Below are 16,811 nucleotides of genomic sequence, written 5' to 3'. Positions count from 1 at the left end.
ACTAAATTATAAATTATTGTTATTACAATCCATGTTTTACTTCGAAGTCATTTTTACCCTCAAATACTTATAACAAAAGCGCATAAATGCATACACAAATGCATACAAGAGAGCAGTTTATGCAACGGAGAATAGTTAAAAAAATACCTGTTCAAAAGAATGCCAAAATGTTTGAACAATGAAAAATTTACAGAAGTGCATAAAATTAGTTAAATAAAGGTTGCTACATGAAGTAGCACAATAGCAAACTATAATGCAAAGAGAAATAAACTAGAATATGTTATAGACGTAAGGAAATCAAAAGTATTTTAATCCAGTCAATTCATACTGCGAACTTGGACAATAATGAAATTGACTTTGAATACTAACAAGACCTCTTAAGTTTATGATTGTAAAAAGATTATAAGAAATAGACAAATACCTAATAATGGGGAACTTAACAATTATGCAAGCGAAGTTGAGGATAATTTGAAAACTTATTGAACAGCTCTTCATCAAGTTAATCTCCCAAGAGAACCTTCAATTGATAGGAAAAATAACACAAAAAAACGAAGTGGCGTGCCCTAAAAAAAGCAATATTTTATTCATACTCAATAAATATTTTATTTTATAAGATGATAAAACTTAGAAAACAAAAGCATTTTGCGTTCAAAGAGAACAATATTTCATTCATTAATTAAACAAACTACAAAACATGAACTAGATAACTACATACAGATGTGAAATTGAACCCAAAAGCACCAATAAAGGAGAGAGGAGGAGAGAGGAGGAGGAGGAGGAGGAGGAGGAGTGGTGGGGGGTGGGGCGCATCAAATTATGGGGAATGGCCATGGACTCGATGTTTTGTGGAGGTTGAAGGGTATTAGAAAAGTTCAAAAGGTATTCTAAAACCTCCAAGAGAAAAATACTTAATATATCATTTTAAAGCCCACTAATCAATTGGAGCATTAATTAGAAAATAATGAAAAAGGAAAGAGATAGTCATGCCTAAGCGAGAGAATGAGGTGGTGTCAAAATGATTTGGTAGTTAAAAATGAGGTGGAGGTCAAAAAATAAAGTGGCAGTCAAAAGGTTTGCTCAAATGTAAGTTCTGATCGGGCTGATAAGATCAAAGATGACTAGATGGTAGTGACAACAATAATAATGTTGAAACATTAGCATCGCTATGTAAGTTAGTACTCCGATAAAGCATAAGTAGAATCTGAACATAAGAGAGATTCCAGCATCCTTACAAATATCCAACTTATAAGCAATATCATTACACTTTAAACTTTTCCAAGGAGCAACTTTTGTTAGATTAATTCCTTAAGAGTTCCAAAAGAAAATATCTTGAATAAAACTCTCACTAGTAGCATATCTCCCTATCTTTCAATTCTATATGTAAATCAACATAATATTTATACGTCTCAGAATTTAGAAAAAGCTTTTGTCGAATTTCTTTGTGCAAATATATATAATTGCATAAAAAGTAATGTGAATGCACTGGACATATATGAACAAGCAACTCAACAAAGTGCAAGGGGTTTGTGTGCTTGTATGCCTTAATAACATAAAATGAGCTCGTCGGTTAACATAAGCACAAAAATATTAAATGAAACACAATAGTGAGAAGAATTAAGCCCCAATTAAAATGGTGATCAATGCACAAACATCTAAAAGAATCTAGACTTCTATTTACAACTTCAATTTAACCATTGAGCAGTGGAGAATAGGCAATGAAAAGCAAATGTTTTGTTCTGAATTTTTTTCCATAATATTTTCAAAAATAGCACATAAAGTGAACATCGATATCCAAAACAATCATCTTAGGCAGTTCATCTAGATGAACTAGCTCTTGAAATATGGATGATATGTGAAAAGCATTAAAAATCTTATATCAAGACATGAAATTTGCCAACATTGAAAAATGGTCAATGGCTACCAAGAGAGTCAAATAACTACATTGTGCGAGATAATCCAAAGAAAAAATTCCATGCTAAGAACTTCCCATGGTTTTTCGGGAATGGTAATGAGTGTGTGCAATATCATAATGTGTTCGCTATCATTTGTCAATTGACAAGTATTACAACATTCATTAATAAAAACAAAATCTCTCTTGAAGCTAGGCAATAAGAAATATCCTTCATCATCGAGATCATTCGTTGCAACCAAAGTGAACAAACAAATCTCTCTATTGCATCTCATTAGAGTGAAAAGTTAAAAATGAAGAGACATGTCTCACATAAGAGATAGTCATCATCTTTTTTGAAAATTAAAATCCAAGATCGAACGGTCATAAATTTAATGAATGTCTTTCCAATTGGGATTATCGTTATTGACTATGTCAAATCCAATAACCTTGACACATATGATCTGCAACAATATACACAACCTACTCGAGGTGTTAACACTTTTCTTCTCAAAATAGAATTTATGTTTAAGGACAAATATATAATTTTGAGAGAATTAAACTTGTTATGTATATTTATTCAAAATAGCATAGACTTTCTTCAAGGCGTTCAAATATTTAAGAGCCTTGTGATTAATGTAAGTCATGAACTCTTGCAAAATAAAGTAATGATTCCAGTATCGCTAAGCCTTGACTACAAGATAGAGCTCATGACCATAAGTAGAATAACATTCATGTTCTTTGTTAAGTTTTATGGTGAAGCAAGAAATATAATGATCCTCCTCCTTGAGTACACCTCCAATGTCAACTCCAAGAGGGTTCAATGACCCCTCAAATAAATTTTTAAAATCAATCAATTTCAATACCAGTGGAAACATAAAAGATTGTTTATTTTAGAAAAGGCTTAAGAAGCTCACTTTGTCCATTAAAATTCACCCTTTTTAGAACACTGGTGATCTAATCGATGATGTTGTTAAATCCATGGGCAATAGAAGGTGTCTAATCCATTAAAACTATACACATCATTGATAAAGTATGGTATAAAACAAACTTGGATAGTCTAAATCTTTTCACGGTCAACAAGATGCCTTCCCTAAAAATACATCCCAAGAAAAATTACAAAAATAATAATGAGCACGTCTTCAAATGAATATACATTTTTCTCATCAATTTGCCACAAAATTTGTCAAAAGTGATGTAAATTACTACTTTTTAGTGTGGCTAAAGATAAAGATGTAATCGAAATAAGTCAATAAGAATTTCTCAACGAATCAATATAAGAAAATAATTCTCATCACACTCTTACTTGTGTTGGACACATTGGATAAGCCAAAAGGCATTGCCAACTATTCATAAAAATCATCATTTGTCATAAAACGTCATCTATTATTCACCTCAAATGCATATTTGGCTATATATGCTTCTAAGTTTGATCTTGGAGATGATAACAACACCAGTCATCATGTTGAGATGCTTCAAATCTAGGTATTGGAAATCAAAATTGATGGTTTTGTTGACAACACAACTATCCATGAGCACATGTCAAAAGCCATCAGAGGGTGGGTATTAAGCATGAGAATAAGCTCTCTTAAATAAGACCTTGGGACAAATAAGTCAACAACTAGTCATATGCACTCAATATGCTCAGTCGGGGTTATCCATTAATGAAGCAAGTTGGGGAGCTCAAAGCCATGAACAAAGTTAATGGCATATTAGATGCTCCTTTATAGAGATAAGGAGTTCTCCAGATCAAAGATCTTGAAACTTAAACAAAAGCCCACTCAACTCAAGGGGAGGGACACGAGAACAACTTGACTTGTGGTAGTCAAGACAATTAAGTATAAATAATGCTCCCAACAATCTCTTGCTTGAATCATGCCATTTCATAAAGTTGAAGGATTTGTTCTCTGTAAGGGTAGAGAAATCCCAAGGTTGTAGCGAGGCAACCTCCTTAGGCTTAGTGGGATTTAGAACAATATAATAGCCCTATTACTTACACAAAAATAAATGTTTGAACATCCATACTAGGTGAAGCACAAGTCATATAAACAGAGTCTACAAAAAGGAACATCGAAAATGTTTGAGGGGAGGGCATCATACTATATCCTATCAATATATTCTCTTATTTGGATAAGTACAAGACAACATTGAAAGATAAATATGGCATTGTCTACTCATATACCTTGAATGACTAAGAATAAGCTTCATTATGGCCAAAGAAAAAATGGTAATAGCATTCATGCAGCTATCATTGTCAGTAATCAACTTGCAAAACTTTTCAAAGAAAATAAAAAAATAAAATAAACTAAACTACTCTCATAATAAGTTTGCAGGAATTATTAATGACCCAAAGAAACAAAAACACAAAAAAAAGAAAAGGTAATGTAACAAGTAAAAGTAACAAAGAGACACCTTCCTTAAAATAACAGATAAGTCGGATCAATTGGAAAAAAATATTATAAGTGGCCTAGAATGAGTTGAACAAAGTCCTCTATGCAATTTTAGTGGATATGAAATTTTCATATATGAATTAGATGATTTAATCAAGTTCAAGCAGGTGGAGACGATGAATAAAAGGAGGAGGATCATTCATTAAGCTGACAACATAATTGGATAGGAATAACAATGATGATTCTGAATATGGCAGAAAAAAGGATCAAAAACATGTAGCAAATAACAATCAGTGTCAACCACTTAGAGTAATAGGAACTAAAACATCTCCAACTCCTACAAAATCAAGCAAAGTCCACACGCAAAGTAATCTAGTCATATAATTGTCAATATAGTTTCTTAATGAATTAATGGTGGCAATAGCAATGCCCTTTTAGAAAGAAAGAGGGTGCATTAGCAGTATCTATCAGCTAATTTGAAAGAATAAACAATCCTTTCTTGCAAGGAGTTTTCTCACCACGGTAAAACACTTAACCAGATAAAAAAAGAACGTCTTATAACTTAAAGTACCCATCCCCCAGTTCATCATAATAATAATACCACCACTATTATTATCAGTATAATTAGTGCAAATATTATTATCAATGTAACTAACACAAATGATAATAGTATTAATATTTGAAAAGGTGTAACTGGTAGCCTCTAACCTAGTAGTAACTATAGGGGAAAATTAAGGGTTGTTTGGCAACTTGTGGGATTCAAGTAGGATTTACCTCCGAATTAGTAAATCTTGAAATGGTTAAATCTCAAAAAGTGTCTGGCTGTGGATTTAGTAAATTCATTTAAACACTATAAAATTATTTGGCAACTTCTGTTAGGTTTTAAAAGTCTATTAATATTGTTAGAACACAGAAACATAATTAAATTTTGATTATTTCATAACAATGATAAAAATTAATTATCTTTCAGTCCGATAAAATATTGAGAGTTTAATTAATTCTTTGATTTTAGTAATGTGAATTTGATGAAATTATATTTAATGCAAATAATTTATCTAGTAATAATTAATATGACGTATTATAATTAATATTATTGAAATAAGGTACAAAACATTTCTTTAAAATTCAAAAGAGTTATCAATGAAAGTACAGTATAAAACATCTCCTTCATGTTTAATCAAATATAAAACATAAAAGAAATAAAAGAAGTACATATAAAGTAGTGTTCTTCGATTCTTCTATCATTATCTTGAACGTGTGAAACAGCCTTCAACCGTTAAATTCGTCGTGCGCACCAAATTCGCTGAATTAGAGGATTTAATAAATCCAGGATTTACAGCCAAAATCCATGAAATCGGGATTTATGAAATCCTAGCTTTAACTTGTCGAAAGTGTCCGTATGTAGAATTTAACTTAAATCATAATTAAATCCTGGTATAAACTCATACTTCTTGATACCAAAATCAGCAAACAAAACATAACGAAATGGCAATAGAAAAATGGGAGAAACACAAATAAGGGCTGCTCTTACGAAAATCAAAGTAAAGTAAGTAAGATATAAGGTTAAGCTATTTTTCAAGAGGTAGATCGTCTCTCCCGCACCATAGATGTCGCTAGAAACACCACACGAAAAAAGAAAATAACAGCCAAATAAAAACAAGCATAAAAGAAAGCAAACTCTAGGTTCCCCCTCTAATAGAATCTTCTCAAAACATTTCAAAAACTTTCCTTCATAACTTTCCCTTCAAAGTCATTTAATTTATCCTCCTTGTATAGGTGATTATGGCCCGAGTAGACACCATCCTTTCCTTTCCATCTTCTGCGGCTCCCTCTCCCTTTCTTCCAGTCGCTAAGACCGGCCTGCCTGTGGGCCAATTCCAATGCTTCCGGCCGGTCCAGGGTGGACCGGCGCGTGCAAGGGTTGAGAGGGCATAACATTACCCCCCTACCAAAAAAGTACCTTGTCATCAAGATGGAAGGATTGAAACTGCTTGTCGATTAACTCGTAAGGCTCCAATGTTGCCCGTAGTCTGGCAGTACCTTCCATTGACCAATACCTCTTTTGCTTCCCCTACTCCTTGGTGCACTCCTTCGATCTCTAACGGTTCCACAAACATTTTCAAGTTTTCTGTCAGCATTGGCACTAAGGCAAGGGTGCATGATCTCCAATCGCACGTCTCAATTGTGACACATGGAAGACTGAGTGTTGTGTGGATGATGGTGGTAAAGTCAAACTTTAGGCCACAGCCCTAATGCGTGTCATCACCTCATAAGGGTTAAAGTATCTCGATGTCAGTTTCTCGCTCCTCCTCCTAGCCAATGTACTATAACGGTAGGGTCTCAACTTCAAGTAAACTATATCCCATGGTTCGAATTGCACCTCTCTTGTGTCCATCCGTTTTCCTCTTCATGATTTGTTGACCCCTCAGAAGATGCCCCTTGAGCTCTGCTAGTATCCTGTCTCTCTCCTCCAAGTACTGATCAATGATGAATACCGATGTAGTGATATGTCCATAAATGTATCAAGCGAGGTGAATCCCGCCCATACATTATCTTTAATAGGGTTGTCTGTGCTACGGTGTGGTACAAAGTATTATACCAATATTAGGCCCATGCAATCCACTTAGCCAACAGTTTTGGTGTATCAGACACAAAGCAACACTGGCATGTCTCCACACTCTTGTTGGTCACCTCCATCTGCCTATCGGTTTGGGGATGATATTCGATGCTCCTTTTAAAAACTGTTCCTTGCAACAAAAATGGCTCTTTCCAGAAATGGATGAGAAACACCATGTCCCTATCCGATACAATTGATTATGGCAACTCGGGCAAACGGACCACTTCCCAGATAAACACCACCGCGACTGAGACTGCAATGTAGAGATGTTGTCAGGGGGTTGAATGTGCCTACTTACATAAGCGATCCACAATCACCATAATCACCGTGAACCCTTCTAACAGTGGCAACCCCACGATAAAATCCAACATCACTTGTTCTCAAACCTTCTCTAGTAATGTTAAGGGTTGTAGCAACTCCCTGGTGTCATGGTTCAGTACTTGTGTCGCGGACACACATCACATTTTGCCACCATGTTCTCCACATCTCTACGCATCCCTATCCAATAAAGCTCTGCCGCCAGATGATTGTAAGTCTTCTACACCCCTGAATGTCCTCCAATCGCATTATCATGAAACTCTTATAATAATCTGAAAATATACTTTGACAACCTGGGTAGCACGAATCACCCCTAGTAGAGTAGTTGTTGTCTCGTCAATACATATCCTTGATAACTGTTCGGATTATATAGTAATTCACCTCTTATCTTCCTCAACTCCTCAATCCCTTCCGCTCTCCTGCCTCAAAGCTTCCCAATCTAGAACCAGGGTACCGATAGTGTTGTCAATTGGGGTTCCTTCACCTTTTTCGACATCGCGTCAGCTGCCTTCTTCTTCAACCTTGGTTGGTACTGAATCTCGAAATCATACCTCATTAACATTGATAGTCATCTATGATGTTCCTCAGTCACCATTCGTTGCTCCAAAAGATATTTTAAACTCCTCTGATATGTCCTGACAAAAAAATATCGTCCCAACAGGTAAGGTGGTCACTTCTAAATAACCAAGACAATGGTTATCAATTCTCGCTCATATACTGACTTTAGTCTCACTATGGCAACAAGAACCTGGCTGAAGTAGGTAATCGGCCGCTGATCCTACATGAGCACTACCCCAAATCCATATCCTGACGGATCTGCGTGTCAGAAATGGTTTATAAAAATATGGAAGTTTTGATATTGGTACGCTAGTAATGACCCTCTTCAGATATGCAAATGTCTGTGTTGTTGCTTCCCCCCAATTGAAATTGTCTTTTTTCAACTACTCTGTCAATGATCATGTTATCGTGTTATATCCTCTCACGAACTTCCGGTGGTAGCCTGTGAGTCCCAAGAATCCTCTCAACTCCTTCAAATTCCTTGGTAAGGGTCAATCAACCATAGCCTCGATCTTGGACTGATCACTGCTATCCACGTTCCGGTCACCACATATCCTAGATACTCCACCTGTAATCATGCAAAAAAATATTTCTTTAAGTTAGCATAACACAAGTGCTCTCTCAACCTCTCCATGACTGCCCTCAGGTGCTCACATGCTCTGTCTTCGTACGACAGTAGATCAGAATATCATTAAAAAAATCAGGGCAGATTTCCAGAGAAAGGGTTGAAAAACCAACCCTATTAATGAGGGATTGAAAAGTCGTCGGGGCGTTGGTGAGGCCAAACAGCATCACTAAAACTCATAATTGCTTGCATATGTCCCGAATGTTGTCTTCTGCACATCCGATGGCTTCACCCTAATCTGATGGTACCCTGACTTAAAATCAATTTTTGAGAAAATGACTCTCATAAAGCTCATATGGCAACCCATCAATCACAGGAATAGGAAACTTGTCCAACACCGTTTTCTTATTCAAATCATGATAGTCCACGCAGAATCTCCAACTACAATTTTTTTTCTTCACCAACAAGATGGGACTGGAAAAAGGGCTCACTCTAGGCCTGATAATCCCAGCCTCGAGCATCTCTCGGATCAGCTTCTCTATCTCATCTTTCTGAATTTGGGGTAATCGTATGGTCTGAAGTTAATGAGAGAAACACTCTCCTTCAAGGTAATAGCGTGCTTGTGTTCTCTTCGAGGAGGTAACCCGCTTGGGTGTTAAAAAACCTCAGTAAATTGTTGAAGTTGTTGGACCCCTTTCAGAAACTCTGCAAACTCTGAATGTCGAACCTCCTCAATGCTCTGGAATTCCACCAAGTAACCTAGTCTCATTCCCCGAATCGACTTGACCATGATTTTGAGCGACACAATGGTTTTGCATAAGCTAGCATCTTCTCTCAGCACCACCTTCCTACTCTCCACTGGGAACTCCATCGTCAAAGACTTCCAATCCACCTTCATCTCTCCAAATGTTCACAACCACATCATCCCCAAAATCACATTTGTGTTGCCTAAATCTAAAGGAAGTCTTCTACCACATGTAGGTCATGTAGTGTCCGAATCAGCCCTTTATAAATTCCGTGACTTTTTTCCACCTACTCTGTCTCCATCATGACGTTGAAGCTCCTTGTAGTCACCAACTTCAACTCTAGCGTCTCTGCAACCTGATTTGAAAAAAAATTATGTGTGACACTGCTATCCACCAACACCACAATTGGTTGTTCCCCGATCCATCCCCACCATCATGGTATGATTTCGGTAAATCCTACCACAGAATTGAGGGACACATCCGCCACATCCAAATACAGATGCCCCTCTTCTGCTGCTTTCTCTTATGATTCCTCACTGTTTGTATTCTCCTCCTGAACTAAAAGAACCTAAAGGGCGCACTCCTTGCAACGATGTCCTATGTTGTATTTCTCGTCATAGCGTTAATACAATCATTTGACTCTTTTGTCCAGCACTTCTTTATCTATAAGACGCTTGAAATTACCCCTGGGTCGGGGTCCTGTACTCTTCTTCTTTGGCGTCTCTTTCTAAAATAACACTGTCTAGGTCCTCGGTGTCGTGACTATCACGGTGCTTTTCTAGAATCCTCCGATACTGTCGCCTTTGTCGGTCTTCTTCACATATTTCTTATCCTCCATCATCTAGGCAAGCTCTATCATTTCTCTCAATCCTCACGGTCTCAAGGGGCGGATGGTTGCTCGTATGCCAGGCTTTAGGCCTTTCAAGATATTCTCTTCCAGATATGCAGCAAAAATCCCCCTCAACCTTCTTGACAAGAGCTCGAACTTCTCCCGATATTTCATAATCATTCCTTCCTAAGTCAAAGCATAGAATTGCTCATGCATGTCTCCTTCCCGAATGGCTTGGGAACGCTCAAACGAGTAATCATTAAACTCCTCCTATGAATGCATTAGATACCTTGCCTCCATCCACTAGAGCCACGTTAAATCCTTCTCCTCCAAGCATAATCCCGTTGCCACCTGTTGATTGTAAAGTATCACTCCACCTGATACACCCATCCATTCACATTCTCCCCTTCGAAGATTGGCATATTCAATTTCCTGACCCTTGCATCTCCACCCCAACTTCCTCTCTCTCCAAAATTTCCCATGTATCTAGGGTGAAACCCCCTCCTGCGATTTGCGGTTATAGGCACATCCCACTCCTGATTGTCTCCTTCCTCCATCATACTCTTCTGTGCCCCTTCCACTATCCCTTCTCCAATTTTCGGCCCATCCACCTCCATCGGAAGTCTCCACTCCCCCTCCTCTCAAAGTCCTAGGGGGACGTTCTTGTAGGTAGATGATTTCTTCTTCGTTATTTTCTCGATCAATCTTCTTCCCCTTTGATCTTAACAAGGATTCTCTGATCAACCATTGATTAGAGTTTGCAACTGGAGCGGTTGGCACAACTTTGGATTGCATCTCCATAAGCTTTTTCAAGATCTCCTACATTTCTCCAATACCTTCAAATCCATCATTCATTCAACTTTCAATAGAAGAAAATCTATCCTCCATGGTAGGAAGCCTTTCTTTCATTCCCAATCGGAATTGCTCTACCTCTCTTTCTAGCACATTAACTTTCTTTGTTGCCATCCCACCAAGATCTATGCTATGATACCAATTTGATACGCCTTGATACCAAAATCAACGAACAAAACACAACGAAACGACAATAGATAGATGGAAGAAACACAAACAAGGGTTGCTCTTATGAAAATCAAAGGAAAATAAGCAAGATACAAGATTGAACTACTTTTCGAGAGATAGATCGTCTCTCCCATACCCTAGACGTCATTAGAAACACCACACAAAGAAGAAAATAGCAGTCAAACAAAAACAAGCATAAAAAAAGTAAATCCTAAGTTCCCCCTCTAATAGAATCCCCTCACAGCATTTCAAAATCTTTCCATTCAAACTTTCCCTCCAAACTCCTTTAATTTCTCCTCCTTGCATAGGTGATTATGGCCCAAGTGGAGCCCACCCTTTCCTTTCCCTCTTCCGCGGCTCTCTCTGTCCGTTCCCCTCTTTTGTAGCCAAGACAAGCCCATCTGTAGGCCAGTTCCACTGCTTCTAGCCAGTCCAGGGTGGACCAGCGCGTGCAAGTGCTGAGAAGGCGTAACATAAACCCTTTACCATACATCTTGACAAGGGGGCTTGGGGCTGAACCGGCCCTACCGGTTCAACAAAAAGAAGGCTCTCGGTCTAGCAGAAGGCTGAACCGACCCCCTCCTACCCTTTTTCATTGGGCAAGAATCTCCCCCTAATTTTTTGTTTTCCCGTCTATATGCCTATTATAAATATGTGTATTCTTGTTGTAGGGTTTAGCTTTTCGTTGATTTTTCTTTCAAGTTCCTGCTTTCAGGCGTTTTCCCTTGTTAAGGTTGTATCCGAGGACAGAAAGTGCACCGGTTTTACCTTTTCTAAGGTGGTGACTACCTCGACTTAATCCCCCGTGCAATCTCCTCTACTGCTCGCTGCCCTCCCTTCTACTTGCGCCTCCTCCCTACTGTCAACACTCAGCCACCCTACTGTCCCCACTCCCTATTTCCAGTTGCTAATCATTCTACCCCTCTTCCTCCGATTGTTGTAAGCCACCCCTGCCCCCTTCCTGTCGTCACCGTGGATTCATTCCATAACCCCACTTGCAACCGTTCCTAGCCCAAACCTCCAGCAATCTCACCAAACCTTCCCCTCAACCTGTAACTCCACGTACAACACTCTGTCCAGCTGCAACTTCCCTGTCTCCTCCCTCCTCCCCCTCTCCTTACCATAATCCCTTCTGCCCGCATCCCTCCAAAGCCTCTCGCAATCCCCCTCCCACCTTGTTGTTGTTGTTGCAACTCCTTACAATAATCCCAATTACTGTTGTAACCTCAATCCTACCTTTCAGTACTACCACCGAACTCTTCCAACCCCCTCCACCTGCTATCCAACCACCACCGAGCACCATTGTCCTCACCCTAGGGTGCCTTTTTATGTTGTTATTGTTTAATTCATGTTTTTGAAGTGTCATCGTTGTAACCTATTGAATTTCAACAATAAGATTTAAATTTTTATTGTAGTTTGGGTAACTCCAGTATCAATTAGTATCAAAGCTAGTCTAACCTAATTCTATCCTAGAGTTTACTAGCATCAGCTATAACCAAAAAAATTTCTTTCCTACCGCCAAATACCCTCTCCACTACCACATTTTCCTAACTCTATATCTCCCCTGCTGATTTTTAAAATCAGCAACCATAAACCAATCATTTTTACCTTCTTTTACCTCTCAACCTTAAACCATAACATGCCACTTAGAAGATACAAGCCCATGTCTATCAGAGAGTGGATACAACGAGTGATCCGCCAACTTCAATGGAGGCATGCAAACATTGAGAATGAAATCTAATGGGAGGTAACCCTGCTATGAACGGGAGAGTCGAAGGGGAGAACAAGAATCTGAAGATAAAGCAAAAGATAAAGTGTCAGTTCCTACCAGCATACAACAGACAGATGGTGTAGAATCTAGCTTCAGAAGTGGAGAGACCACATCACCGAGCGACCCACATAGCATATAGGCAAAATTCAACCTCATAATCATACAGTCAGAATACACCCAGAAGCACACCCAAGGCGACCCTGTCAGAAGAAAAGCTGATTCAATAAGGAGAAAATGTGGAACCAATCCACATCCCTAAATCTGCTACAATATGAAGTGTTGCAAGTGCACAAGTTTCAACATGTTGAATCAGACTGCACAACCAGGGATGATTTGTTTCACTGAGCAGGGTGTTGTTGAAAAATTGGGCAACAACACAGTTGATCTGAAAGAAGATGAAGACTTCAGGGAGGATTCTCAACTTGCAGTCAACGAGGAAGAGATGTTATCAATTTTAGTTGATCCCATGAGAGAGATCTCAGCTAAGGTAACAGTAGTTGTTCTATAAGGTAGTGATTTCATGAGAATGTTGTGCCTTAACCAACTGTTTAGCAGACGTTGAGAAGAACATCAGAGGGACTGATTTTGGATTTACAAATCGGTGATGAGCTTGAGGAGTTGATACTAGAAACTGGTGAATTCAGATAAAAGTATTTCAGGCATTTCAAATATATAACTTACCTCCTAAATTGGGCACCTATAGAAGGAGGTCCAACTTGTCAGAGATAAGAATATTATTAGTTACTTCTAGAAGAAAATTGTGAGTCATTTGGGGATTAAAATCGGCTCAATGGTGTACCCCCTGATAGAGGATCAAACACGATGGCTGAACCGTAGTGGTGGGAATCCCCTCAAGATCTTTAGGAAAAAGAATATTCTACCGTAAGATCCAGATCCTTCTCCAGAAGAAGAAAATGCTTCTCATGAGGGGTTACATGTCAGGGTGGTCCAACCTGCTAGAGACGTCGTTCCAGGTTGACCCGCCTACAGCCTTGCTTATCAGATACATCTAGCCCAAGTACAAGAAGTAGAATAAGCATATTATATATTAACTTGTTCAATATTTTGCTCGGGAGAACCTACGTTGTTGTGTACTTCCGACTCAGATTGCGCCAAAAAATGATAGATGCCTATTCTATCAAGATGTTCTTTTGAACAAAGTCGCCTACATGATTGATTTATCAGGAGCATACAACATGATCGACCTGACTACTAGGAGTAGACAAAAATCATTGACGAATGAGATTAAAGCTCCCAACCCCCGTAGGGGGGTGGGGGTTTCTGACCTACTGGTTCAGCAACCTAGCCGGTTCAATGGGAACAAGGCTCTCGGTGCCGCAGAAAGCTGGACCGACTCCCTGCTCCCCCTTTTCATTGGGCGGGAGATTTTGCCCCTTCTTCTCTGTTTTCCCGTCTATACGTCTATTATAAATATATGTGTTGTTATCTTAGTTTTTGGTTTATTCTGATTTCAGGTTCCTGCCTCTGGGTGTGAGGTGTTTTCCCTTTTTGTGATTTTATCCGAGGGCTGATAGTGCTCCGGATTTATCTTACTCCGAGGTGTTGACTGCCTCGATCTAATCCCCCATAAAATCCCCTCTCCTGCTCTTTGCCCTTCCACCTGTGCCTCCTTGCGTCAGTCGTCAGCCACCCTACCATTCCCCCTCCCTATTTCCAGCTATAGCCATTCTACCCCCCTTCCTATTGAATTTTAGCAACAAGATTTGCATTTCTACTGTGTTTTGGGTTAACTCGGGTATCACAGCTCCTTAGTAAATAGAATTCAGAAGCAAAACCATCATTTCTAGCCACCCTAATACCACAAGCCACCCACAAATCCTCTATTTTATCATATGAGGTTCAAAAACAACCAGAGCCCAATTTCAAATTCTAGTTAACAGTATAGATCAGAATCCCATTCTAGAACGAATCCGTAATCAAACTATCGCTAGAAAACAGAAGTAGGCAGAGAAGGCCGTAGAGAGATAGATGCTTACCCATCTCTTCCGGCGTGGAAAACAGCCTGCGACCCGTTGGCTTCGACTTGAATTTTCCCCTCACCATGATCAAAACAATCAACCAGAGGCGACCTCTGAGAAGCGAGAGGAGGGGGTAATTCGACGAAGTTCAATGTTGCCGACGACGATACTACGCACTCCGAACACAAAACCTATGAAATTACTTCAATTCCGATTCCCTAGCCTTCAACAGTTCAACTAGGGCCACCTCATGGTTCAATTATGGTAATTTTTTAATTGGGATTTGCGTTTACATATATATATATATATATAGTAAATTAAGTCTTGCACAAAAATTTGCACATATTCTGGTAGAAGAAAATAAATAGTAGAGATAAAAAGTTTTTAAGTAGAAAATTCAAAAGAGAAAAAATCATGTTGCTTGACCCAGTTATAAAAATTCACTATAAGTGGATAATTACATAGACCTCTTATCCCATGGGCAGGAAAGAGTTACGAAGTTTTCTGAATTATAAAGTCAACGTGCGGATGAACTTGTTGTAAGGAGCAGGAGATAATCGATAGCAATCGGTGACGGTCAATAAATGGTGGTAGGCGGTGGTCGATGTTGATTGGTGGTATTCGACGGTTTTGAACGAGGTTCAACGACAATAGGAGTGATGCAAGACTTCAGCTTCTTCTCAAAGCTTTAAACTTTTCCTCAAGCCTCAAGCCTCAAGCTCTCCTCCCCTCTCATGAGAGGGATAGGGCTCTATTTATAGAGTTTTGTGTACAATTAATACAGGAATACAACCCACTTTGATGAGACAGTTCAGATGATTTCATTTAATCTGACAGTGTTTGATGAACATTTGAGTGTTTTAGTGATGTCAAAAGTGAGCTATCTTGGGCTCCTTGGATATGTCTTATTGAGACGCTCAATTTGACCATGAAGTCGCCGGAAACAAAACTTTGTTTGACCTTCCATATGTGTGTAGAAAGCTTTTAAAAGCAGTGTAATAGTTCGATCAAGATTTGATTTGGTTTAGATTGGATCAATGTTCGTAACATTGAGTCTGTCTTATTAAGTCGATCAGTTTGACTGTAAGTTTGTTGAAATCAGAACTTTGGATGTCTCTTAATCGAAATTTGAATGCTTATTGCTCAAAAACTTACCTCGAGATCCGTGTCATGCATTGAGATTTGTGTCGTATTATGAATTGTTGGAGTTGTATTAGTTTTCCCCTATTTTCGGGCAATATTAAAATTAAAATTTTAAGAATTATATCGTGATATTAATTTATTTATCGTGATATTATCAATTTATTTATCGTGATTATCAGTGCAATATTAAAATTTTAAGAATTATACATGAAAATATACAAGTTTTGAGGTGTAAATATATAAGATATACATGTTATGTATGTAAATATTTTAGTACTTTTTTTGTTTTAATTTTATTAAAATTGTACAGATGTTAATTTTTAAACTTGTTGCACACATTTTAATTCATGATCAATATATATGAATATTATAACATGTTACAGTTTTTTTTTTTTACACAAATTGAGTGGTATTCCCTTATCTAAAGGAACGGGAACGGCGGGGGCAAAATTGGAATTGGGATGTGCAAATCATGATTTTTTCTTACTTGTTTTTTTTAATGAATTTGAAATAAAGAAAGTGGAGGGCCAAAAGCCGACGGACGGAAGGCCAAAAACAAGAAATCGGAAGAACAAGAAAGTTAAAATAGATTTTATTTTTTTAATTACCATTTTAATGGATTGCATTAACTTTTAGCCATAAATATTAGTTATTTTTTAGCCTAGGATATGAGGATGGAGGTAGAGTCTCCATCTCTGCCTAGTAGGTGATCTTGGATTAGGATTTCCCAGAAGAAGAAAGTCATTCTCGTCTCAGGTAGCAGGTGAACACTGAGATCTTTTTTTGCGTTGTGGTGTAGGAGAAAGTTGTCCCAGTCCTGCCTACAATCGATAGCAATCGGTGGCGGCCGATAAATGGTGGTAGGCGGTGGTCGATGTTTATTGGTGGTATTCGACGGTTTTCAACGATGTTCGACGACAATAGGAGTGATGCAGGACTTCAGCTTCTTCTCAAAGTTTTAAACTTTTCCTCAAGCCTCAAGCTCTC

General features: G+C 38.4%; 1 protein-coding gene across 1 annotated transcript in view; it reads right to left on the bottom strand.

The window, feature by feature from the left end:
* LOC110032840 (28 kDa heat- and acid-stable phosphoprotein) overlaps nucleotides 1-14,939 on the bottom strand; it is a 39,199-nt gene extending 24,260 nt beyond the window's left edge. The window contains exon 1 of the mRNA XM_020736606.1: nucleotides 14,700-14,939. Within this exon, the coding sequence (XP_020592265.1) occupies nucleotides 14,700-14,766 (67 nt within the window). The 5' untranslated portion in view covers nucleotides 14,767-14,939. The remainder of the gene's footprint in view (nucleotides 1-14,699) is intronic.
* Nucleotides 14,940-16,811: the final 1,872 nt, after the last annotated feature.

This window comes from Phalaenopsis equestris, unplaced genomic scaffold (assembly GCF_001263595.1).
Source record: "Phalaenopsis equestris unplaced genomic scaffold, ASM126359v1 Scaffold001037, whole genome shotgun sequence".
In the NCBI taxonomy this organism is placed as follows: domain Eukaryota; kingdom Viridiplantae; phylum Streptophyta; class Magnoliopsida; order Asparagales; family Orchidaceae; genus Phalaenopsis; species Phalaenopsis equestris.
The sequence above is the reverse complement of the archived record's forward strand: the minus strand, read 5'-3'. Positions and strand labels throughout refer to the sequence as shown.